At 37.2% G+C, this 27,366-nt stretch overlaps 2 protein-coding genes and 1 long non-coding RNA gene across 3 annotated transcripts in view; 1 reads left to right on the top strand and 2 right to left on the bottom strand.

The window, feature by feature from the left end:
* Positions 1 to 27,366, top strand: part of lim2.5 (lens intrinsic membrane protein 2.5) — a 103,703-nt gene that overhangs the window by 33,044 nt on the left and 43,293 nt on the right. The window lies entirely within an intron of this gene.
* Positions 7,639 to 10,547, bottom strand: LOC130077399 (uncharacterized). The gene is made up of 2 exons (XR_008805741.1): positions 10,439 to 10,547; positions 7,639 to 7,848 (listed from the first exon to the last, which is right to left on the bottom strand). It is a non-coding gene; the product is annotated as an uncharacterized LOC130077399 (long non-coding RNA).
* Positions 10,930 to 26,774, bottom strand: LOC130077401 (upstream stimulatory factor 2). The gene is made up of 11 exons (XM_056242641.1): positions 26,640 to 26,774; positions 26,332 to 26,390; positions 25,884 to 25,972; positions 23,406 to 23,495; positions 22,047 to 22,179; positions 19,360 to 19,447; positions 13,271 to 13,329; positions 13,013 to 13,107; positions 12,788 to 12,916; positions 11,344 to 11,456; positions 10,930 to 11,312 (listed from the first exon to the last, which is right to left on the bottom strand). The coding sequence occupies exons 1-10, from the start codon at positions 26,675 to 26,677 to the stop codon at positions 11,379 to 11,381; spliced, it is 858 nt and encodes a 285-aa protein (XP_056098616.1). The 5' UTR covers positions 26,678 to 26,774; the 3' UTR covers positions 10,930 to 11,312; positions 11,344 to 11,378.

Genomic DNA, 27,366 nt, shown 5'->3' with positions numbered 1-27,366 from the left:
ATATGAGGTTACTATGGAAACCGAAGGTAATGCGGATATGACGTCATGACTGGCGACTCCTCACCCCTGCTCACACGCCCCGTTTCCTTGGTTAAAATCGCAATTTTCTCACCATTTACAAAAAGTTGGAAACATTTGGGATATTGTAAGTAATCAACTAAACAAAATCTATAACATTGGCCTAGTGGTTTTTGGATATTTTACTGCAAAAATCCTGCATATTGTACCTTTAACTGATTTGAAATAATAGAAATGTAATGTCATATTTCGGTATTTTGGTGCAAATTCACTTGACTCCAAATGTCGGTAGGCTATTTCATCCTTTCCTCGTCACTCCTGTATAGTCTGATTTCCTCCCATTTTATATTTTAATATCCCATTCTGTTTTTCTAGCCTTCATCCCACCGTTTGACCTTATATTTCTGCCTTTCCACTTCCTTTATCAACAACAGGCATCAAAATTAATTTTCATCTCCTAAATAAATAAAAGGTAGCCTACAAAGATTTTATAGACGAATGCACTCATCCAAATCCGTTTGCCTTTGACCTTTTTGTTTATTCTTGCAAAAGACAAAGAAACAGCTGTTGCAATAATGACAATTCACAAAAAAGTGAAGAGGAACTCGATGCTCTGCCTACGGTTCCCTTGAGCTCATCGCCTCCCGTTGCAAATCACTCGTCTGCTCAGTAAAGTGAGACGCCACAACCTCTTTTGTAGAAAATAGAAGTGTTCAACACTAAGACTGGATGAGAGGCAGTGGGGAATAGAGGCATGAACCTGTATGAATAAATAAGACCGACAAGCTCCCTGCCTGTAATCACCCACACAAAACCCCCAAACCGCTGGAAAGAGCCGCGGAGACAATGGTTTCTGCTGAAGCAGTTTTGCAGCACTGTAAAACCCATCGCCAACACAAAAGAGACGGGCAGCGAGCAGTCGGGTTCACTGGCGCTCTGACATCAGGGATGCTGAAGCGTTGAGATGCAACAATGAAGTCCTTCAGCGAGAACACAGCGAGATACAGGGAGGTGTGAGGCGAGCCGAGGCACTAAACGCTCACATGTCCCTGTTCGGCGTGAAATAGATCGCTCTTGTGTGCTTTTCAGAGTTACCCATAATCTCAAGCACTGAAGGTACTTTTACAGGCTCAGATCCCACATCATTTCCCTGTGCATTACATAAAGCCTTACTTAGAGTCGTACATCCGACTAGACAGACAGACAGAACAATCAACAGACAGACAGACAGAACAATCAACAGACAGACAGACAGAACGACAGACAGACAGACAGACAGAACAATCAACAGACAGACAGACAGAACGACAGACAGACAGACAGACAGACAGAACAATCAACAGACAGACAGACAGAACGACAGACAGACAGAACAATCAACAGACAGACAGACAGACAGACAGAACGACAGACAGACAGACAGACAGACAGAACAATCAACAGACAGACAGACAGACAGACAGAACGACAGACAGACAGACAGACAGACAGAACAATCGACAACAGACAGACAGAACGACAGACAGACAGACAGACAGACAGACAGACAGAACAATCAACAGACAGACAGACAGAACGACAGACAGACAGACAGACAGAACAATCAACAGACAGACAGACAGAACAATCAACAGACAGACAGACAGACAGAACGACAGACAGACAGACAGACAGAACAATCGACAACAGACAGACAGAACGACAGACAGACAGACAGACAGACAGAACAATCAACAGACAGACAGACAGAACGACAGACAGACAGACAGACAGAACAATCAACAGACAGACAGACAGAACAATCAACAGACAGACAGACAGAACGACAGACAGACAGACAGACAGAACAATCAACAGACAGACCGACAGAACGACAGACAGACAGACAGACAGACAGAACAATCAACAGACAGACAGACAGACAGACAGACAGACAGACAGAACGACAGACAGACAGACAGACAGAACAATCGACAGACAGACAGAACAATCGACAACAGACAGAACAATCGACAGACAGACAGACAGAACGACAGACAGACAGACAGACAGAACGACAGACAGACAGAACAATCGACAACAGACAGACAGAACAATCGACAGACAGACAGACAGATAGATAGACAGACAGACAGAAAGACAGACGGACGGACGGATGGATAGACAGACAGACAGACAGACAGACAGATAGATAGACAGACAGACAGAAAGACAGACGGACGGACGGATGGATGGATAGACAGACAGACAGACAGATAGACAGACATATACAGACAGACAGACAGACAGACGGACGGACGGATGGATAGACAGACAGACAGACAGACAGACGGACGGACGGATGGATAGACAGACAGACAGACAGATAGACAGACATATACAGACAGACAGACAGACAGACGGACGGACGGATGGATAGACAGACAGATAGACAGACATATACAGACAGACGGACGGACGGACGGACAGACAGATAGACAGACATATACAGACAGACAGATAGACAGACATATACAGACAGACAGATAGACATATACAGACAGACAGATAGACAGACGATGTATGTATGGATAGATAGATAATGACACATTATATTGGTAATTTATAATGTTCTAAAAGATTTCAATTTATGTGAAGAATGTGATGAAAAATTAAGCACTAAAACTATTACAGGAAAAAATTACATTTTAATATATTAAATTAGAAAACAATTATTTTAAATTGTAATAATGTTTCACAATATTGCTGTTTTTGATCAAATAAATGCAGCATTGGTGAGCAGAAGACACTTCTTTCAAAAACATTTAAAAAAAATTGAAATAATATATATATATAATATTTATAAGCCAACACATTTAAAGTAACATCCAGGAAGCCTCTGATTTCAATTGTTTATGTGTATTTGCAGCCGTAAACAAGAGGGAGGGCAGAGACGGTGATGTCCTAATGCCACACGGGTCCATAGATCATTCACTTCAAACAGAGCTGGGACACACAGACGCCCGTCTGACCGGCGACTGCTAGACGTGCCAAAACACAAGACAGGGAAGAGCCGGGCTGGGAAGTCAAGGTCATGACCTCAAAAAAACGTGAAAAGGACCAATAAACGATATGAAGATCACACTTTTTTCTACTAAAGAGGACCTGTTATACCATTATAAGTCTTCGTTTTATTTTCGAGCTCTACTAGCCATATTGCGGCTCCTCTCTTCCCAGTCTGTCAGTAACGCTCCGTTTACTTCCTGTCTCTATGAAGCCCCTCCTTCTGAAAGCACACCGTGCTCTGATTGGTCAGCTGGATCAGTGTGTTGTGATTGGTCGAGCGCTTCAAGTGTGTTTGAGAAATGTCCCGCCCCTTCCTATAACCAGTTTAATGGTGCGTTCAAGTCCTCCTGGGAAGTTCGTACGTACGAGGTGGGAAGTCGTGTTTACGACGGCAGGCGCGTTCAAGTCACTTTCGTCGGAGGAAGATGGCGGAGTACTTTCTCTTAATTAATTACACAAAAATACAGTAAGGTTCTTAAACTCTTGTTCTAGAAAAATGAAGAACAAAGAGATGTGCATCAGATGTACTTTGTTTTTTAATGTTTTTAATTAATTTATGAAGCCACTGCCAACTTTATCGTTACATGTTGCATTGTTATATTATAATGCCATCATATTCTGTGCAGGAAATTCGCTTAACTGCGCTGTAAATAGAAAATCTTGACAATATCACTGCATAATATTTAAGTATTGTGGTATTCCACCATGTTTCTCAGTGACACGCCCACAACTCGGAAAGATCGTAGTGCACCATAACACACTACTAAACTAACTCAACCAGGCCCCGCCCCTTTATTCTGCGTATGAATTATTTAAATGAGGAATATTGTGACGTCGTGTTCGTTCCCGGAAGAAACTCAAGACTACAATGGAGGCGTTTCAGGAGTTCAGAAACACTGACACTGATATAGAGGGACTTTGCCGAGCTTTTTCATTATCAAACAGCAACATTACACACACTGAAGAAGTGCTAAGCCTCCTAGATAAATCACAGCATTGCAACCTTTGATTTTAAATGTAAAGGTGCAACATAAAATTATTGACTATAAGTCATTGATGAGTAAAGGCAATGTACTTAATATGTATTGCAGCATGGGACCGGGTTGAACGAGACTTCATTTGCAATGCTTATGGCATGGAGAAAAACGATTGCACTCTATTGAAGATCCAAGACATGGCATGCATAAATGAAACAATTATATGCTGTGTATAGTTGAAGCATCTGGCGTTTGATCAGTGAAACGCAGCTTTATGTTTTTCATACTGATAGGATTCAGAATACCTGCGTGTCTCGTGCCGTTCTCCGATAGTTGAGGGTCATTTCCAAAACCAAGATGTGAACAATGATGAATGATGAGGAGAATTATAATGAATAACGAATCTCTGGAGACGCCGAGATGGTTTAGAATAAATGATGTCTGAAACAAGAAAAGATATTAGCCAAGTGTTCACTCTGTTTTCATGAACAATCTGATAAAATCGTCCCAGCTGTGACTCAAACCTCATTTAAAGACACAATAGAGACAGTTATGAATTGAGAGAGATTGAGTGAGCTGAGGTTTCTCTTAGAAACTATTATCTCTAAGGTCATTTGTATTAGACCGGCCTACGTTTAAAATATTGGAGACAATACATCAATCACAGGAAGGCGTACAGGAATGATTTGCCAATCAGCAGCCTGGGAAAACCGTAGAGATATCGCATATTCATATATACTTATGAGCATATACTTACACAATGATTTTGCTGGTTATGTAAAATTAAATGACATTGTGAATAATTGGTCTAGTTTTCATTAAACAAACATACAGAACATAAGGTGTTTCAGGCTAATAGCTTTTAAGAGTGAGTTTGTTTAATTTCTGGGAGTTCAATGAATCAGTTCAAAACTCTGATTCAATGATTCGGTTGTGTTACAAAACGAATCACTTGAAAACATGGCGTGATTAGTAATTCACAACGTTTGTTTGGTTGAAACTAGAAAATGAGAGATAAAAAACTTTTTAGCCATAAAAAGTATACACTGAAATAAAATTGGAACGGAAACAATTTTCGGTAACACTTTTACTTGAAGAAGTGTGCATAAGACTGACATGACACCTTCATAATCATGACATAACACATGTCATTAACATGAAGGAGGTTTTATGCATGTTTATGACAACTGTCATTAAGTGTCATTCGCCCAATTATGACATTTTTAATGCAAATTTGACATTGTTTGAGATGTCTTTGTTATGACAACTTGACATAAACCAATACATCATAACCTGTCAGTGTCTTTGTCATGACAACTTGACATTACCAAGACAACATAAATTTCTTAAGTTTGATAATTAATCTGCTATGTCATGTTTATGACATATCTATGACAATTTTCTTGTCTTGGTAATGTCAAGTTGTCATAACAAAGACATCTCAAACAATGTCATATTTGCATTAAAAATGTCATAATTGAGCGAATGACTCTTAACCTGCATTTGCCATTGCATGTTTAAAACAATTATATCTTAGTAAAAACCTAAAGTAATATTGCCAAACTATATATCATTTGAAAGCTTACAATCTCTAGTTTTCATATTTGGTGGCTGTTATCTAAAATAAATTACAGAGGAGCAGTAATTTATCAATTTGCAACAAGAATATTTCATATTCATTAGGAGTATTTAGGCCTTTATTTTGAAATAACAATAAACACGAAAAATCATGAAAGATTGGTAGAAACCTCAGTTTGTTTTCATGCCATGAATTCAAAAGATAACACCAATTCCATTTTATGAGAAAAAAAGGTCTGAAAATGTTTTAAATATAAAGAAAAATGTATGGATTCTTGATTTCTGATTGGCTGCGAGCTATTACGCTATAACGTAGTCTTTTTATGCGTTTATTAGAGGTTGAATTCAAATCAAATACTGCCAAACCACCCATACTACTTCTGAATAGGATGTCTACTTCATAAATTGTATGAAAATTATGGAAATACATGGTTCAGATCACTCAAAACATATATGAAAATGGAGGCGCCCTTATATGGGCAGTAATGGAGTCTAGTGAAAAAGTTGGGTACTGCGCCCAAATAAAATCTTACTGAAAGCTCATTTTTTTAGATATCAACCTAAAATTTGGAATACAACTTGTTCAGATTTTTGTCTTTAATTTTCTTGCAGTTTTAGAGTAAAATATATTTTGTAATATATATGTTTTATGTAAAATATTAATAATTATATTTTTACATTACACAATTTCTTAAAGTCAAACTTATATAACTTTTTGTCTGTTTCATTTTTTATCATTTCTAGACTTCTACAATAATCTGGAAAATGTCTTCTTTAAAACAAGACCAGCCATAGGTCTATATTCCAATTTTATGTCTATGCAAAAAAAAGGGGGGTGACAGTTAACAGGTTAATGACAGTTGTCATAAACATGCATATGTCATGATTATGAAGGTGTCATGTCAGTTTTATGCACACCCCTTCAAGTAAAGTGTACCCAATTTTCACTGTAAATTTCACAAACAATTGCAAAGAAATGGCAAGTAACACATTCAATTAAATGTGACATTTTTCTTCTACAATGTGCTCCAATAATCTTTGTTTTATTTACAATTCAAAAAATAATTTGACAGTGTAGAAACTGATATAAATAGATTATTTTATTGTTCATTTGATTGGCCCACAATGGCTGCTCTTCATAATGGCTGTTCATAAATTACAGAAGTAAATTCAGTAGTTCAAAATCATCAGAGTCAGTTATACAATATTTAATCTCTGTAGACAATCTTTACAAGAGCAAATCGTTAGGATGCTGATGCTTCGAATTATAACAAGCAAATGAAGCTCAAGGAGATGTTTAAATAACCTTAGCTGCAATGAAACATGCTTAATATCAGTGTCAATTATGAGACATTCACAGACCATTACTTTGAAACAAAGTTTATTAAGTGACTGTGAAAGTGACGCAGAATCCTCTCTGAGGACAGATTACGAGAATATTAAAATTGCGGCAATTACTTTTCACTGTTTATTTTTTGGTCAACTGTAAGGCCACTAGGGTAATCACTGCAGTTAAGTGCCTTTTAAAGCAACATTTATTGCTAAATAATCATCATAAAGCAGCAATCTGGTAACAGTCCTTTGATATTTACCTTGCAAAAATGAACTGGTTCACATTAAACAGTCTAATATTACCAGCACAGTAATCATACGGTGGAAAGAAGAGTTATTTTTAGTTATATTGTTTGCTTCATTCGCTGTAAAGTGCCCCTATAATGCTTGTTCAAATGTTACCTTTCATGTAATACAGCTGTTTGTGAATGTGAACGCTCTGCAAAGTTTTAAAGATCAAAGTGCATGACAAATAAAGTTAGTCTCCGAAGAGACCGAACCGTATCAGACACTGAGGAAAGAGCTGATGCTGCAACGATTATTGAGAAAATTCAAGTGTTTTTTGACCTTGGATGCGTGTAAATCTATTGTAGGAGACTTTCAAATTTAAAATAGCAGAATAAGGGCGCTTTAAAGTAGCAGTTCATCCACAAATAAAAATAAAAACCTTTGGTTATTTACTCACCCCTGTCGTTCCAAACTCGTATGTTGTGATTTCTTTAATGAAACACAAAAGGGGAACTGAAGATTCTTCATGAACACAAGCTCCAAAAAGGATAAAAACACTGTAAAAATATTTATCATATTCCAAATTGTACAGCATATTTACAGGAAGACTAGACCAAAGTCTTTACTCACTAAAAATCCTCAATGTCACTTTTTAAATCAAATAAGAAACCTTGTTAACACTTTACTTGAAGGGGTGTGCATAAGACTAACATGACACCTTCATAACCATGACATGACACATGTTATGAATATGAAGGAAGTTTTATGCATGTTTGTGACAACTGTCATTAAGTGTCATTCGCTCAATTATGACATTTTTAATGCAAATATGACATTTTTTGAGATGTCTTTGTTATGACACCTTGACATTACTAAGACAACACAACCTGTCATAAACATGACATAGCAGATTAATTATCAAACCACTTAGCTTTATTGGTTAACATTACATTAAACTGTCAGGTGGTTGGTTTTGACATTGGCTGTCATGAGGCCATTATAACTGTTTAATGACAAATTCAATTTGTACCACTGTAGTTGAGGTCACGAAAAATATTCATGACACAGTTATAATGGCCTTATGACAGCCAATGTCAAAACCAACCACATGACTGTTTAACTTAATTTAATGTCAAGTTGTCATGACAAAGACACTGACAGGTTATGATGTTATGGTTTATGTCAAGGTGTCATAACAAAGACATCTTAAACAATGTCATATTTGCATTAAAAATGTCATAATAGCTGGGTTTCAGTCACGTGATTATGATGACGCGCGAAATTCAGATGGAGGGCAGGGAGTGAAGAGCGCAATGGACGAGATGGAGGAAAGTCCGTACTGTACTACTTTACACGCTATTACAAGAGAAAGATATAAACAAAAAATCAAACATATGTTGGACGTGATCCTTACGTTATGAAGAGGAGCGATTTTCAACTGAATTGAAAGATTTTCCTGCCATCGAGGCGGTAGATATCAGCAACTACCTCGTCTTACAGGCATACTTTGACTTTACAAAGTTCGGAAACGTTACACATTACACAAACATAGCCACTTAAGTTGTATTAACTCACATTTGATGAAGTGATCCCTGCACACACGGGCATTTTCCCATTCGGCTCCTCCCGACCGCAGACGTAGGTTTGCAAGCCGTTTTCCCGGAGTTTTCCGGTCAATTTCTTGCATTTTCCCCCCTTATGAACAACAACTTTTGGTACACGATAAAACCTCCTCGTGGTTTGATCAATTTAAGTAACCATAAACGACGCAAGACATGCATTTTGAGTTTGTTATAGTGCTTTCTAAATACAGCAAATCACTTCCTGCCCTCCATTTGCATTTCGCGCCATGTAGTGATGGCCGGTTCGTGAACGAATCGTTCTTTTGAACCGGTTCTTTTTAGTGAACCGGTCGAACCAGTACACTAAATCGGACTGAATCGTTCGAAACAGTTCGCGTCTTGCGTCAGCGCTGATCCACAAGTTAAAGTTACTCACTTTCAGACAAGCCTGACAGTCCCTCCGAATCGAAATAACCCATATATTTATATATATAACCGGTATATTTTACTCCAGTAAATGCAACAGTTCACTGAACTGAGACATGTTGTGCTGAGAGAAATGATGAGATTGAGCACGAACAGCTGATACCGCGCATTCGCGTTCTACTAAACGCACAGGTACACAGCGGATTATCACTGTATTATTTTAAAGTTTGGAAACAACGAATGGATTGTAAAACTGTCAAACTAAACATTTATTATTATACTAAAATAACATTTTCAGGAACAGCTCATTTAATTTCTAAGTAAGTTGATATAAATCTTTGATGTAAACTCTTGCCAAGGTTTTAATGGTGCACTGCTTAGTAAATGTTTATAATGTGTTAAAAACGTAACGTATTAAACAGGAGACATGCATCGATTTTTTAGTTTTGTCGACTGTATTCAGGTTTCAGCAGTTCTCAGCTCAGCACACACAGGCCTATGACGGTTCTCTAGTCAATAACTGGTTGTTGCAGTTCTTGAATCACCAGTACAGAACCGAGAACTGTTTCTTTCGGACACGTTCAAAACGGAGAACCGATGAGCTGGAGATACTGCGCATGCGTGATAACACCGTCTCTAAACAAAACTTTATTTCGCCAACTGATGCTGTGCTGATACATGAGCACGCAGCACGGGTGAACCGAGGACTTAAATGAGGGGCCGAATTCGCCAAAATGTAAGTTTATTTAACAACAAATAGAATGATGAAGACCATTTATGCACTTTATATCTTTAAGACATGTAAAACATCCGCGTTTGCACATCGCCTGTAGGCTGGGTTCGTTTGCAAAACATAAATTTAAGAAACTTATCCAATATGATTATGACGATGAGTACTATTATTTATACTATGAGTTATGATTACAAATGCCTTTAATTTAAAGTATTTTTATCCGCCGGGATGATAGAATTGACGTCATTACGTGATGACGTAAAAGAACTGGTGAACCGGTTTTTTGAACCGGTTCATTGAAACGAACTGTCCGAAAGAACCGGTTCGCGGAAAAGAACCGGACTTCCCATCACTAGCGCCATGGCAACGCAGTGGCGTGACGTCATATGAAAACAAGCTATTGAGCGAATGACACTTAATGACAGTTGTCATAAACATGCATAAACCCTACTTCATATTCATGACATATGTCATGTCATGGTTATGAAGGTGTCATGTCAGTCTTATGTACACCCCTTCAAGTAAAGTGTTACCAAAACCTTTAAATGCATCACATCAATTTTCCTGGATTTGGTTAATGGGGGAAGAATGACTTGGAGACCATGGAGAAAAATAACAGAAAATGAGCTTAAGTATAATTTATATAAATATGACACAAAAAATTCAGTAAACTAAGAACTGTTTGTAGCAGTCCATCATGTTAATCAGGTCTTTTGGAGGTTAAGTTATAGAAAAAAACTTAGTAACAAACATTCCTTCAGTCCTGAGATGTCCAGCATTTCGCTACAAAGCAAACTTAATAGCTTTTGGAATATTTTCTCATTTGCTTCTTAGATTAGTTGATGCTTTCCGAGATAAGAAGCTAATAATCCCAGACGGAGCTCATTTTCTTGTTTTTTTTTTTTGAGGGACTCGTACGTGCAGGTGCTTTTGTTTCCGATTTTAACACTAAATTTCACTGGAACCGCTAATGACATTTCTTCACGGCTTCATTCATCCCGTAACGACCTTCCAGAACAACACAAAGAGGAAGAGTTTTCTCCGGGAGAATTTTAAATTAAACGAGGCACTGAACAAACAACTGATACTTCAAGAAAAAGCATGAAGACAAAATTGAAAGCAACAAAGCTGGAAAATTAGCAAAAGGAAAATGTCTGGGGTGTTTCATAAGGCAGAGAAAACTAAAAAAAAAGGTAAAAAACTGTATTCCACTGTTTAGTCCGGAGTTAGTCAGGATGAATAAATAGATGCTTTCAGGATCATAGGATCCTGGTGTCAGTGCTATTGAAAACTTCTTGACCTCTGACCTCAACTCTAGCAAGCATGGCTTCACTGTATCAGACATACAGCACTGAGAGACTCTCGACTCCTGAGCGCAAGTCAACATGTTTCATTCGGCCCACTTCAGTCCTGTGTCATTCTCTGAAGGCCTTTTGTCCTCTGGAAGGGCCAGAATCTCTTTCCCAGAATGCCTGAAGCTCATTGTGTGAACATGTGGATGCCGTGATGCTCCAGCTGTGCTCGGAGACGCCCGTTCTCGCTCTTGAGCTCCTCCAACTGAAAACAACAACATAGAAGTTGAGTATTACATCTGAAGATGAAGAGGCAAATGTTTTGCATAATACTTACGTTCACATTGATGCGTTTGCTAGACATTTTTATCCAAAGCGACTTATTGTATTGAAGCTGTGCTTTTATTTTTCAATTCATGCATTCCCTGAAACCCGTGACCTTGGCGTTGCTAGTGCCATGCTCTACTGTTTGAGCTACAGGAAGGCAGAATAGAATAGAATAGAATAGAATAGAATAGAATAGAATAGAATAGAATAGAATAGAATAGAAATGTAAATAAAATAGAATACAATAAAATAAAATAATAGAAAAGAGAATAGAATAATAAAATAAAATAAATAGAATAGAATAAAGGAAAAGATAAAATAAAAAATAAAATAAATAACTAAATAAAATATAAAATAGAATAGAATAGAATAAAATAGCATAAAAGTACAGAAAAGAAAAGTAAAGAAAATAATATTTAAAAATAGAATAGAAGAAAATAGAACAGAAGAAAAGAAAATATAAAAGATGAATAGAATAGAATAGAAATTAAATAATAGAAAAGAGAATAGAATAAAATAAAATAAATAAATAAATAAAATAGAATAAAATAAAATAGAATAGAATAAAATAAAATAAAATAAAAAATAAAATGAATAAAATAAAATAAAATATAAAATAGAATAGAATAAATAAAATAGAATAGCATAAAAGTACAGAAAAGAAAAGCAAAGAAAAAATTTAAAATAAAATAAAATAAATAAAATATTTTAAAATAGAATAGAATAGAAGAAAATAGAACAGAAGAAAATATAAAAGACAAGAAAAGAGAATAGATTAGAATAAAAAGTAGCATAGAATAAAGGAAAAGATAATATATTAATACAGTAAAATAGAATAAAATAAAAGATCAAATGAATGAAATAAAAGATCAAATAAAATAGTATAAAGTACAAAAAAGTAAAGAAAAGAATAGAAGAAAAGAAAATATAGAATAACATAACAGACTAAAACAAGATATTCCATCTATGTTTAATTGGACAGATGTGTTTTAGCACCCTCCTCTGGTGCTGTTGAGCGTGTTCAGCCCAGTAATGGGTTAATGTATGTGATTGGGCTAATTAGTGACCAAAGTGTGTGTGTGATTCAGGGATAGCCTACGTTACGGGGACAAAATGTCTCAACAAAGATGGCAATATCCACAATCCTTGTCCTTGTGGGGACACTTTTTGGTCCCCATGAGGAAATCAGCGTATGTATGGGTGTATATACTGTGGAATAACGTGATTACAGACAAACTAAGATCCCTACACATGACGTTAAAGGCGCACCTGCTGTCTGAGCAGCTCATTCTCCATCTGTACTCTCTCTGCTCTTCTCAAACTCTCCTGAAGCCTCTGCTTATGTTGCTTCAGCTCACCGATGTAATCACACGCCTTCGACAGGATCCAACCTTTACTCTGAGGAACAAAGAAAACATGTGAGAATCAGTTTCAAGGCATCTATTGTACATCACAGGTCAATAATGAGGTCAGATTTTCATTATAAGAACTCACCGCCGCAGTCTTGGCACCATCTACACCACAGTCTGGGATCATCTTCGAGAGCGTCACAATCCAGTTGTTGATTTTGTCTCGCCGTCGCCTTTCAACTGCAAATCAACAGCAAGAAGGAGATCAGAGGCAAAATCTAGGCCATATTGTCTAAAATTGCAATACGTGTTGAGTCTATCAACCCTCTACTGACATCTGCAGGCAGAGTCTTTTGCTTTGCTTTGAGTAAAGACTAATATTAGATGAAGAGAATTCACTGACCTTCATTATGGTGTGCTCTTCTCCTCTCATCCCTAGGGGTGCGCGGACTGTCCATGTTCCTACAGTAATAATGGGGGGGAAATCAATGCATTATTTCACATATTTATTCACTTTAGTATCTCAATGAAGGCGTTTTAAAAGGCTTAACATCTGCAACCGTATCCTTATCCTAAAGAAAATTACAAAAAAAAAAAAAAAAACCTAAACCACTATATATATATATATATATATATATATATATATATATATGTGTGTGTGTATGTATATGTATATATGTATTTTTTTTCATTTGCATTTATTTAAACATACATGCATACATATAATATATATATATATATATATATACACTCACCGGCCACTTTATTAGGTACACCTGTCCAACTGCTCGTTAACACTTAATTTCTAAGCAGCCAATCACATGGCGGCAACTCAGTGCATTTAGGCATGTAGACATGGTCAAGACAATCTCCTGCAGTTCAAACCGAGCATCAGTATGGGGAAGAAAGGTGATTTGAGTGACTTTGAACGTGGCATGATTGTTGGTGCCAGAAGGGCTGGTCTGAGTATTTCAGAAACTGCTAATCTACTGGGATTTTCACGCACAACCATCTCTAGGGTTTACAGAGAATGGTCCGAAAAAGAAAAAACATCCAGTGAGCGGCAGTTCTGTGGGCGGAAATGCCTTGTTGATGCCAGAGGTCAGAGGAGAATGGGCCAGACTGGTTCGAGCTGATAGAAGGGCAACAGTGACTGAAATAACCACTCGTTACAACCGAGGTATGCAGCAAAGCATTTGTGAAGCCACAACACGCACAACCTTGAGGCGGATGGGCTACAACAGCAGAAGACTCCACCGGGTACCACTCATCTCCACTACAAATAGGAAAAAGAGGCTACAATTTGCAAGAGCTCACCAAAATTGAACAGTTGAAGACTGGAAAAATGTTGCCTGGTCTGATGAGTCTCGATTTCTGTTGAGACATTCAGATGTTAGAGTCAGAATTTGGCGTAAACAGAATGAGAACATGGAACCATCATGCCTTGTTACCACTGTGCAGGCTGGTGGTGGTGGTGTAATGGTGTGGGGGATGTTTTCCTGGCACACTTTAGGCCCCTTAGTGCCAATTGGGCATCGTTTAAATGCCACGGCCTATCTGAGCATTGTTTCTGACCATGTCCATCCCTTTATGGCCACCATGTACCCATCCTCTGATGGCTACTTCCACCATGTCACAAAGCTCTAATCATTTCAAATTGGTTTCTTGAACATGACAATGAGTTCACTGTACTAAAATGGCCTCCACAGTCACCAGATCTCAACCCAATAGAGCATCTTTGGGATGTGGTGGAACGGGAGATTCGCATCATGGATGTGCAGCCGACAAATCTGCGGCAACTGTGTGATGCCATCATGTCAATATGGACCAAACTCCCTGAGGAATGCTTCCAGCACCTTGTTGAATCTATGCCACGAAGAATTGAGGCAGTTCTGAAGGCAAAAGGGGGTCCAACCCGTTACTAGCATGGGGTACCTAATAAAGTGGCCGGTGAGTGTATATATATATATATATGTGTGTGTGTGTGTGTGTGTGTGTGTGTGTGTGTGTGTGTGTGTGTGTGTGTGTGTGTGTGTGTGAATACATGCATTCATGCATCCAAGCAAATAAGTTAATAAATATACACATAAATAAATAATTTAAGAACAAACACTAAACAAAGACAAAAGTTAAATAAAATAAAAAAATAAATTAAATAAAATAAAATATCGTAGATGGTGAAAAAAACTTTATCTCTAATGATTTCGGATAGCTGTATGCTAAGCTACTATCTAAGCTATATCTAAATAAAAAAAAACACTAAGAACGAGAAATGTTTAATATCACAATCTATCCACAGGTGGATAGCTTTGGTTATATACTAGTATATAAAACATTAGTTAAAAGACATTAATGGTTGTTATAACGTAATATATAATACATTTATATCTGATTTGTAACCAGGCACTAAAGCGATTACCCATAAAAAGTGCTTTGAACCAATCAGATTGCTTGGGTCCTAAGTATGTTCTATATATGATATCCATAATAAAGGCTAGATGTCTCGTCCGCGCTGCTGGCCAATGGAGGTCGACGTCCGCACCTGGCGGCCATCTTGTCACAGGCAGCTCGCTCACTCGTAACATTGTGTTTTAATGGTGCATGTACTTTTTAAATAACCATAACTTGCTCAATTTTCTACCGATTTTCAAACGGTTTGGTTTGTTATAAATGTCAGAGATGTAGTTATGACACTGCACACTTATGAATAATAAGTGTATAAATAAATAATCATCCAGAATTATAGCCACGTTAATAACGTTTGTAAGAAACCAAACCGTTTGTAAATCCGTCAAGATTTCAACGAGATAAGAGTATTTGTGTTCGTGCTGATCACTCATCTTACATCAGGCACCACAGAGCCCGCCAGAAAGCTTGCCTGTGACAAGATGGCCGCCGGTGATGACGATAGAGACTCCGCCGTAAGACATCTAGCCTTTATTATGGATATCTATGCTAGTATCATATGCACACCAGAATCTCGCTGGAAGTAGAAGGTCATCCAGGAACTTTTTTGCCTATACTCTTTTATCTTTTACCAGTACTGTGAATTTGGACATACTGCTTTTGTCACATATTGTTTTTCGCACAAGTATGTGATTTCGGACACAGCTCTAGTGTGAGTTAGAGGAGGCGGGGCCTGTTCTCCCGGACCCCTAAAGCACAGTCTCATCAGCCTAAAGACGGCCCTGAGTACGACAAGCTTAGTCTCAGCTTTGTAAGGTTACAGCTAGTGTTAGTGTGGATTGGCAGATCCCTCCGTAAGGTCTCTCTGCCCTTCGAGTGTGTGTGTGATCTCGAGGGAGTCTCGGCATCGGCTGTGTTCATTACGTTATAAATTGCAGTGCTGAAACAGCTGCCGAAGCCCGACTTTAGCCTAATGACACAACTGTTCTCTGAGTGTAATCTTCCCTCAGGTATACGCTTTAATGAAGTCACGACTCCGCAGCATCGCACAAAACGCCATGAAGGAAGCGAGACACTTTCTAATGCAAACCAACAAAAAGTAAAGAAGCTTTTATTTACTCTTCAGGAAATCTCATTATATCTAGCACTATATACAGGGGAAGTGACCTCAGTATGCGAATGTACCATGTTAAACTAAAGAAACATGACAATGGTCAGCTTAAAGGTGAAGTGTGTAAATTATGCACCACCAGTGGCACCAAATGGAATTGCAACGTATTTTGTTCGAGTGTGCCTGAATGGACAGGATATAATCATATTGGCTCGACCAATGGCATGAATTTGAGATGGGACTATCTGCAAAACATTGGAAGACAAGCATGCTTGAGTGTCTGAAACTTGTTTGGAAATTCATTATTATGTTTGTTGCACGCATCCTCATTTATTTTATATAGACACTATAAGGACAAAAGTATTGGTACATCTGATCATTTCACCAACTGGGACTGTAATGATATAGAAATTTATATTGTATACATAGATTGTAATATGTATTTGTTCCCCCTTTTGCAGCTTCCACTCTTCTGAGGTTTTCCACAAGATTTTGGTGGGTATTTTTTGCACTGATGTTGGACGAGAAGGCCTGACTCGCAATCTACGTTCCAGTTCATCCCAAAGGTGTCGGATGGGGTTGAGGTCAGGACTCTGTGTGAGCCAGTCAAGTTCTTCCACACCAAACTCATCCCACCATGGGTGTGTCCGAAATCAGCCCCATACCCTTAAATAGGGCACTATTTGAGGGGACAGCCATTTGTAGTGGTGTCCGAAACCATAGTTGACGTTACCGAGCGCACTCATTCAATCCCACAATGCACTGCAATAACGATTGAGAATCGATCGGCTAGCTAGAGAATACTCATAATGTATACACCTGTGGCAATGGGTCTGAGTGAAACACCTGAATTCAATAATCAAGAGGTGTGTCACAATACTTTTGTCCATTTTAGTCACATTAGGTGTTGATTTTGTGACATAGAAATGACACTCTATACCTTTAAGAGACGGTTTTGGGTTTTTTTGTGGCTTAAGGGGATGTAAAGGGTTTTCTCACCAGTTAAAACCTTCATGCTGTTGTGTGTTGAGTTAATCTCTGCAGAAAAGGGGCAAATTTATTTCAAAAAAACACTTTGATTGCGTAATTTCAGCTTAAAAGTAGATGGAGCATTACAGAAACAGTTTAATTGGATTGTTACCATCTTTTGCTGACTGATATATTCACATAAACAGACAAATATTACAAGAAATATACTGGAATAGCATACAACCTACAAATGATGTAGTACTTATACTGTGCATATAATAGGAAAATTGTTGGAAGATCTAAATAACATACTACATTTGCTTAAATCTGGGATGTGCAACAGAGCAAACCATAATTTTTGACAATATTTGACCACACTTCAAATACATTTTGCACAAAATTTGATGATGAAAACTAATAAAAATAAATAAATTTTAAAAAAGCACACAGCTAAAACAAATGGATTAGTAAATACTATAATAGTATATAAATAATACTAAAAAAAACACTGGTACTGTGTGATCAGCATTTCATTCTGCATGCAACCCACACTCTCTGGCTACAGTGGCTTTTATCCCAGGAAATAATAACCCGAGGGATTTAAAATTCTAATGGAAGAAAGAAAGATTAGGACTCTTGTGGAATTCATTACGCTGCAGATTTCGCAAAAGCTGTGCGTGTCCAAAAGAAGGAAATAATCAAACAGAAATGACTGAAACAAACGCGTGATTCTTCAGCAGGATATTTCTACTGAGCTTATTCTGGAGGATGAGAATGTTGCAACCGCACACACACGTGAGCATCCACCGTTTTCACAACACTTCTGCTTCTGCAGAGTAAAAACAGTACCTTCAGAAGAAGCACAAAAAAACACAATCTCCCATGAATTATGACTGAATCTGAGCACATGATCCTGTCAAAAACCAGAATCGTGACAAACATCCCTGTTTTCATATGGAGCAGGATCCCAAGGTTAAATGGAGAGCAAGGAACATGCAAAAATTCAACACAGAGCCTGCAGACAATCACTCCTGGGTAAATCCCATCCCAAATTCAAAAGACAGACCCCTGACACGGTATTATTTGACCTATAACATGTGTCAATGTGTCTCATTCAATATGGGTTACGCTTTAATGGACCACACCTGTGGCTTGCTGTCAGTAAATGCAAGATTTGTGTAGACTGAAGGACGATCTTCTGCGGTAAAGTGACAGTAAGATACGGATCTTAAAAATAGGCTTAAAAACTACGGCTGTGCAGCGATTAATGGGCTCTATGCACGGCGATATTTCCGGTGAAGGTCTAAGGATGCTGGATTACTTCCGCCGATCGTAGAGTCCAATGCTATACCGAGAATTTATATTGGTTTTTATACTCTATTGCTATACTAAAGAAACATTAGTCACAAAAACAGACAAAACAGACACCCCTCATTTTGTTTATGCTTCTTTGTTTATTATATTAAATAAACATAACTATATATAAAATTACATCTAAACGTATTAAAGTTTCGTTTCAAAGACGAGAGGACAGTAAATTTTGAAAACTCTGCTATAATCCCGTTTTCCTCGGTTTTCCTCCGCTTTAAATCTCCCCAACCGGAAATGCAAGAGCATCCTTGCATCAAACGCGGAAGTTATGCGTGCATATAGCCCATCGCATCCAAAATAAAAATGTGTGTTTACATAATATATGTGTGTGTACTGTGTATAACTATTTTGTATATATAAATACACACACATGCATGTATATATTTAAGAAAAATGTGTTATTTATACATAAAATATTTTATATAATATAAATTATGTATAAACATATATACATGCAAATATTTCTTAACTATATACATGAATATGTGTGTATTTATATACAAAATAATTATACACACTACACACATATATTATGTAAACACAAACTTTTATTTTGGATTGGATATTCACGATTAATCGTTGTACAGTCCTATTAAAAACATAACACCTGTTTTGTGCCTTTTTTTTGTACTTACACAGTGTAAGTATGTGTGCGTGGAGCTATAGTCCGCTGAGAGGCCGAAAGCAGAGCATCTGAAGGAGTCATCATCACGTAGAATTGACCTAAACCACAGAGACGACAGATGTTGTAACGCTGCACATACTAAAGTCAAATCACATTTACTGCCACTGAGAAAACTCGTGTTTATTCTGATAAGAGATTTATTGTATGATTGTGCAGAGTCTGTAGTTCACAACCAAAGGGATGGACAGAATGACTACAATACTATTTATACATATATACATAATGAATAATTGTATAATAAATATTATAAAATATATATATATATATAATGATGATGATAATAATAATAATTTGTATTATTATTATATGCACAACCAGTCCAAAAAAAATTGGAATAATTTATTTATTTAAACTTTTTGTGAAATTACTCTCTTCTGCTTAACCAAGGCTGCATTTCATCAAAACAGTGAAAGCAAAAAAAAAACTTAATAGAAAGAAAAAATATTATAGTAATATTGTGAAATATTATAATAATTTAAAATAGCTGTTTTCTATGTGAATATATAGTAAAGTGTAATTTATTCCTGTGATCAAAGCGGTATTTTCAGCATCATTACTCCAGTCTTCAGTGTCACATGATCCTTCAGAAATCACTCTAATATGCTGATTTGCTGCTCAAGAAACATTTCTGATTAATGTTGAAATATTTAATATATTTTTTAGTGGAAACTCTGATACACAACCATTATAAAATGTGTGGAGTAGGTAAGACAACGATAAAGAAATTAATATTTTTGTATTCACATTAAATTCACAGTGAAAACATTTATAATGTTACAAAAGATTCTATTTAAAAAATAAATGCTGTTTGTTGAACTTTCGATTAAAAGAATCCTGAAATAAACTACTTTAAAAAAAATGTGGTTGTATATAAATAGTATGCAGCTACTTTGAGATTAAATATTTTTCAGATAAATGGATCTAATAATGAGTTTAAGCACTTGTAATTTCATCAGATTACAAATGAATAAGAAGTCTGACATCATCACATGGATATTTTAGACTCTTGAGGATCAGAGCATGAACTGCGTTCGAAGTCGTTGTGAAATACAGATAATAGCACACCTTACTTTGAAAGTAAACTAACCAACTACATTACCTGGCAGAGTAATTCCTCATTCTGATAATTAATAGTTAGGACCATTCCTCCACTTTCCATGGTTTTTGCGAACCTCCTCTAACTGAAGTCAAGTCAAGTCAAGTCAAATATATTTATATAGCGCTTTTCACAATACAGATTGTATCAAAGCTGCTTCACAGTATCAATCAAAACAACTTAACAGTGTTTGTTTATTACTGGAAAAAGACATCCAAGTTTGGTAGAGCTGATCAGTGGTATGATGGGTCATTTAATTTGAATATCCCCAACTGAGCAAGCCAAAGGCAACAGTGGCAAGGAACCGAAAAACTTCATCAAGTGACCCGATGGTGTCCTAAAACTCCATCAAGTGACCCGATGGTGTCCTAAAACTTCATCAAGTGACCCGATGGTGTCCTAAAACTCCATCAAGTGACCCGATGGTGTCCTAAAACTTCATCAAGTGACCCGATGGTGTCCTAAAACTCCATCAAGTGACCCGATGGTGTCCTAAAACTTCATCAAGTGACCCGATGGTGTCCTAAAACTCCATCAAGTGACCCGATGGTGTCCTAAAACTTCATCAAGTGACCCGATGGTGTCCTAAAACTCCATCAAGTGACCCAATGGAGAAAAAAAAACCTTGGGAGAACCCAGGCTCAGTCGGGGCCAGTTCTCCTCTGGCGTTTATGAAGTAGAGGCCGAATTTACAGTAACTGTAAGATAAAAAATTTAAGTGAATGCCCGGCTAAATAGATGCGTCTTTAGTCTAGTTTTAAACTGGGAGAACGAGACTGAGCAACGAACAATATCAGGAAGGCTATTCCAGAGCTTCGGAGCTAAATGTGAAAATGCTCTCCCTCCTTTGGTGGTTCTGGATATCCTAGGAATGACCAGAAGCCTCGAATTTAGTGATCTTAAAGAGCGCGATGGATTATAGGGCGATAGAAGATCCGTTAAATAGACTGGAGCTAAACCATTTAGAGCTTTATAAGTCAAAAGCAATACCTTGGTAATTAATACGGAACTTTATAGGTAACCAATGAAGTGATGATAGAATCGGTGTTATATGATCATATTTTCTTGATCTAGTAAGAACTCTAGCGGCTGCATTTTGGACTAACTGTAGCTTGTTTATTGAAGATGCAGGACAACCAGCTAATAAAGCATTACAGTAATCTAGTCTCGAGGTCATGAATGCATGAACTAACTTTTCTGCATCAGAGACTGATCGCATATTACGTAGCTTAGCAATATTTCTAAGGTGGAAAAAGGCTGTTTTTGTAACATATGAAATATGCTTTTCAAAAGACAGGTTGCAGTCTAATGTAACACCCAGGTATTTTTCTGTAGCGAATAAAGTAACAGGGCATCCTAATATGTTAAAGTCGTGCTGTGAAAGGTTTTGTGGACGGTTTTTAGAACCGATAAGTATTACCTCTGTCTTGTCTGGATTTAATAAAAGAAGTGAACGACTGTAACGATCAGCTGCTGGATCTATTGAAGCGTGTTGTGATTCTGTACGTGTGTGAGGTGGCAGATCTCAAACTTGTCCGTACCTGTCGTCTGTGTGAACGTGGGTTGGGTTCCCTCGCTCACAAGTGATGCTGGGAAACACACACATCGTGCCTCCTCTCGGTCACCTTCCCCAGCAGGACCGCCTCCATTACTGAAGGAGTGTTGAATTACTGTCTGGGAGAAAACAATGCATACACTTTAACATCTGGCTATTCGGTTATAGCTGAGTTTGTGTAATATTCATCTTTGCAATTAAAGGGATAGTTCACTTTGAAATTAATTTTTGGTATGTTTTAGCTTACCTCAAGGACATCCAAGATGTAGGTGTCTTTGTTTCCGCAGTAGTTTCAATTTTGATATTTTTAGGTCAAACTGTTCTTGTCTGTCAGTCATATAATGCAGGTCTATGGTGTCCACCTCAAAGAGCATGCACAGAGAAGTCCAAATTAAACATGATTTAATAACTCGTAAATGTAAGTACACATTGATGGCCTAAGACACGAAACGAACAGGTTGTGTGAGAAAACGAACAGTATTTATATCGTTTTTACCTCTTGTAAACACAGCCACGTCCAAGTGATCTGAGGGCGCCGGCGCTTCGGTCTGCGCAAGCGCCGGAAGTGATCTCTCGCGCGTGTACGTCACTCATTGTTTACACAGAGATTTCGGAAGTGTTACCTTTCACTGTGAAGATCTAAACATATTTAGATATACAGGAAATCGAAATGGAAGACGATTTCGGATTATCAACAGACAACGTTGAATTTTTTTCGCAACCGCGCGAGAGATCACTTCCGGCGCTTGCCCAGACCGAAGCGCCCGTGCCCTCAGATCACTTGGACGTGGCTGTGTTTACAGGAGGTAAAAACGATATAAATACTGTTCGTTTTCTCACACAAACCGCTCGTTTCGTGTCTTAGGCCATCAATGTGTGCTTACATTTACGAGTCATTAAATCATATTTAATTTGGACTTCTCTGTGCATGCTCTTTGAGGTGGACCCCATAGACCTGCATTATATGACTGACAGACAAGAACGGTTTGACCTAAAAATATCAAAATTGAAACTACTGCGGAAACAAAGACACCTACATCTTATATGCCCTTGAGGTAAGCTAAAACATACCAAAAATTAATTTCAAAGTGAACTATCCCTTTAATGCATTTGGCAGACGCTTTTATCCAAAGCGACTTACATTGCATTTCAAGGTACACTTTTACATTCTTATCAGTTCTTGCTTTCTCTAGGAGTCGAACCCATGACCTTGGTGTTGCAAGCACCAACGCTCTACTGTTTGAGCAACAATGTTCTGCTGTCATGTTTGTCATGTTCTGCTGTGTGTTGAATGAACCATAATGAAGTACGAGCTGGTTTCAAGCGTGTTGATTTCACACAGTACCTGCAGAGATCCAGTGATATTAACCGGCTCTCCGACTTCTCTTCTACCCTCCAGTTTTTGATCTGAGACAGGAGTCACTCGGTACGTCACCTGAGGAGGACAGAGACAGAGGCTGCGTCCGAAATCAAATATACAGGGTTCACACAGATACTGTAAGATTCAATTCCTGGACTTTCAAGGACTTTTCACGCACTACTTTCTTGTTTTTGAGACTGTCTTTGGTTCACTGCAGTTTTAAGGAGAAAACACTCAGCAATGCTGTCGACTTATGAATTTACACATGGTGTGTCTTAAAGCATATTAAAACACAACATAGACACATAGGGCCCTATTTTAACGATCTGAAACGCAAGTGTCAAAGCGCAAAGCGCAAGTAACTTTGTGGGCGGATCCCGGCGCTGTTGCTATTTTCCCGGCGGGATAAATGCCTCTTGCGCCTGGCGCAAATCTAAAAGGGGTTGGTCTGAAGTAGCTTCATTATTCATAGGTGTGGTTTGGGCGTAACGTGAAATAAACCAATCAGAGCGTCATCTCACATTCCCTTTAAGAGCAGGTGCGCTTGTTCTAAAGCGGATTCCTATTATAACGGCGGATTTGCCAGGCGCGCGCCAGGAGCGGTTCACAGCCGAGGAGAGCAACGTTCTCGTCAGGGCCGTAAAACACAGAGAAGTGACATTGGGGATGTAGAAACCCACCCAAATTAACTTCTGTTAAACAGGCGTATGATAATTTGGGTAAATGTGTAAGCTACATGTATGCTTTTATAATAAATTGCCTATCTATCTATCTATCTATCTATCTATCTATCTATCTATCTATCTATCTATCTATCTATCTATCTATCTATCGTAATAATGTATGATTTGCAAAAATGAAAACTGCTGCTTAGATGAGAGAATCAAAGTGTATGCGCGTTGTGCACACGCTACATTGATTATGGCCAAGCATGCGCCCTTAAAATAGCGTAATGAACAACGCGCAACGCGCCACTGACTTTAGACTAGTTTTTTCTGGTCAGTGGCGCATTTGTTACATAGAACAGCAAAATAGCATGAAGGAAAGTTTGCGCCGGAACACGCCTCCTCTTTGCGCTGAACCGCCCCGGGGAGCGCAAGTGTATTTCTTAGTTAACCGACGTGTGTCTGTGGAGGGAAAAGCCCGCTTTGCGTGGGTGCAAAATAGGAATGATACATGCGTCAGTGTACAAAGTCATTTGCGCCGAGTGCAAGATAGGGCCCATAGACACATAAACAACATTAAAAGCTGGATTTTCACCACAGGGGGACTTTAAATGATACTTTAGCTGATATTGTACAACAAGATATGATGTGATTAATGTATCGCAACATCGAAAACGAGAGAGTCTGCTGCTTTTTGTCGACCTAAAATGCAGGGAAAATGTCATGATTAACTATAAAGTGTTCATGGAAAGGTTTCCAGCGTCTCCATTCATCCATTTAATAATCGTCCCTCCAGCCCATGCAGAGAGCTGTGCATGATCTAATTTAAAGGTCTAAAACGACCCAGTTGTTCACTGAAAGAATACACATTTGTAAATGCCCCTTAACAGCCCCCCCATCATCTGTCATGTGACCCGCCTTCTGACTGACATGTGACACGGGCCCAGTGCCAATCCCAGCGAGAGATTACAATCACATGACTGCCGGTGCAAATAGGTGAAGCTCAAGAAAACGATATGCATAAAGAAAATAAAGCTATTTTCAATGTACATTTTACCCTAAATTCTCATTACTGTGATTGTGTTATTCCTATTATTCTCAGTGGTTGTTCTAATTATATTAGAGGGGGGAAAAATACTTCAATGCAATTTTTTTTATTCAGAATTTTTAATATTGTTTAATCAGCATAAATTAAATACTATCATAATGTAAAACTATACCATTTTAATAAAATCCCCCCTTTTTTGTATTAAAGTAATGAAAAAATAATTCATCCTTCATTCTCTGAAATATAATTTTTGGGCATTTTGATGTAAAACCAGACGTACTTGGCAATGAAAAATAAAATAAAGCTATTTTCAGTGGTCATTTATGTACATTTTTACTCTAAATTCTCATTATTTTTAGTGGTTGTTCTTATTATATTAGATGGGGAAAAAATCAGTATTGTATTCAGTATTTTTAAAAAAAAATAATAAGCATTAATTAAATATTACCATAATGTATAACTATACCATTTTAATAAAATGCCCCAATTTTCTGTTTGCATTAAAAATAATAAAAAAAATATTTTAACAAATAACTCATCCTTCATTTCTGAAATATAATTTTCAGTCATTTTGAGGTAAAACCACACAGATACTTGGCCGAGTTTATAAGGTTCCCATTAAGAGAGACAAAAATGACAAAAAAACATGCAGAGAAATGAACTATATCAGACTCTGGCATTGACGTCGGTTTAATCCTCCTCTGAAAAAGATTGACTCTAATAAAGGATTTATCAATGATGGACGCTCACCTGTCCTCCAGGATTTTCTGTGTGAAACTGATAGTGAACGTTTCCATCCACATGAGCTAAAGGACGAGGATCACCGGCCACTGCCAAACCTGCACACATGAAACATGTGGATTTAATAAAGTTCATCGGCATCAAAATAATTTGAGATTATATTTTATAATTAATAGTACTTTTAAGTAATCTAAAAGTATCTCGATTAACATGAAATATAATGCATACAACATGTATAATAAAGAATAAACAAAACAAAGTGTTCAAGATTAATTATAGCACATCATACTGCTGAAACAGTGCTAAACTTGCTCAAAACCCAGAACTAAAGCAAATATCTTGGGAATTAAGTACATCAGGAAAAGAGAGAACTATAACAAACAAAGCATGCATCATGGAACAAATGTCTTAGAAAAAGCATTATCATGTGACCAACACAACTTAATAACAGACATACCTTCAGCTATTTGTACAACCTTCTTGACTTGATTTTTGTGACTGCAGATAAACTTGTTCCTGTGACGCATAAAAGTACAATATGACTTTTATTTATTTTTTACAATCACATAGTAACTTCTCTGAAGTTGTTGGTCTCTATATATAAAATACAAAACAATTCTGAGGACCATCAAATTGCATTATTACAATATATGTTCTTCAATCATTGTCTTCACAGACTTACAGAGCATTCCTGTATGCATGGCCCATCTGTGATAGCTCTCAGTGAGAATCTGAGCTGCGTACAGACTGTGTGTGGTGCATTACCTGTGTGAAGAGTGTGTGTTGAGCTGCAGCTGATCCATCAGTGCTCTGACTCTCACACACACTGATCATGATCACGGGAACAAACACTGCAGTCATGTGAGATTCTGCTTCTTCTTCTGAGGCTCAATGGCAGCAGTACTGCCACCAACTGGAATAAGATATTATATTTCAATAAATATATAAATGTAAACGTTTAATATACATTATATACATTGTATATATATATATATATATATATGTGTGTGTGTGTGTGTTTTATATTATTTTGTGCTATTATTATTATTATTAATATTATTTTTATGTTTTATTTTATATTTATTTGATCAAAATACAAAAAAAAAACTGTAATATTGCGGAATATTATTACAATTTAAAATAACTGAATATATTGTAATTTATTCCTCTGATCAAAGCTGAATTTTCAGCATCTTTACTCCAGTCTTCAGTGTCACATGATCCTTCAGAAATCATTATCATATGCTGATTTATTATCAATGTTGGAAACAGCTGTGCTGCTTAATATTTGTTTGGAACCTGTGATACTTTTTCTGGATTCATCAATAAAAAGTTAAAACAGGATTTATTCAAAACAGGAATCTTTTCTAACAATATAAATCTTTACAATCCCTTTTTATCAATTTAACACATCCTTGGTGAATAAAAGTATTAATTTCTTTCAAATAAAGTAAGAAAAGACCCCAAACTTTGGAACAGTATATTCTAAATA

This window comes from Rhinichthys klamathensis, unplaced genomic scaffold (assembly GCF_029890125.1).
Source record: "Rhinichthys klamathensis goyatoka isolate OS25496 unplaced genomic scaffold, OSU_Roscu_1.1 h1tg000737l_1, whole genome shotgun sequence".
NCBI classification, from domain to species: domain Eukaryota; kingdom Metazoa; phylum Chordata; class Actinopteri; order Cypriniformes; family Leuciscidae; genus Rhinichthys; species Rhinichthys klamathensis.
Note: the sequence above shows the minus strand (reverse complement) of the source record. Positions and strands in the feature narration are given on the sequence as shown.

Bases quoted from the DNA above. Each gene is read 5' to 3' on its own strand.
- LOC130077401 (XM_056242641.1), bottom strand. From the start codon at position 26,677: ATGGATCAGCTGCAGCTCAACACACACTCTTCACACAG. The intron at 25,973-26,331 runs GTATGTCTGTTA...TCATGTGTGCAG, and splicing joins GGTTGTACAAATAGCTGAAG to GTTTGGCAGTGGCCGGTGAT. The intron at 13,108-13,270 runs GTCAGTGAATTC...GTTGATTTGCAG, and splicing joins AAGAGCACACCATAATGAAG to TTGAAAGGCGACGGCGAGAC.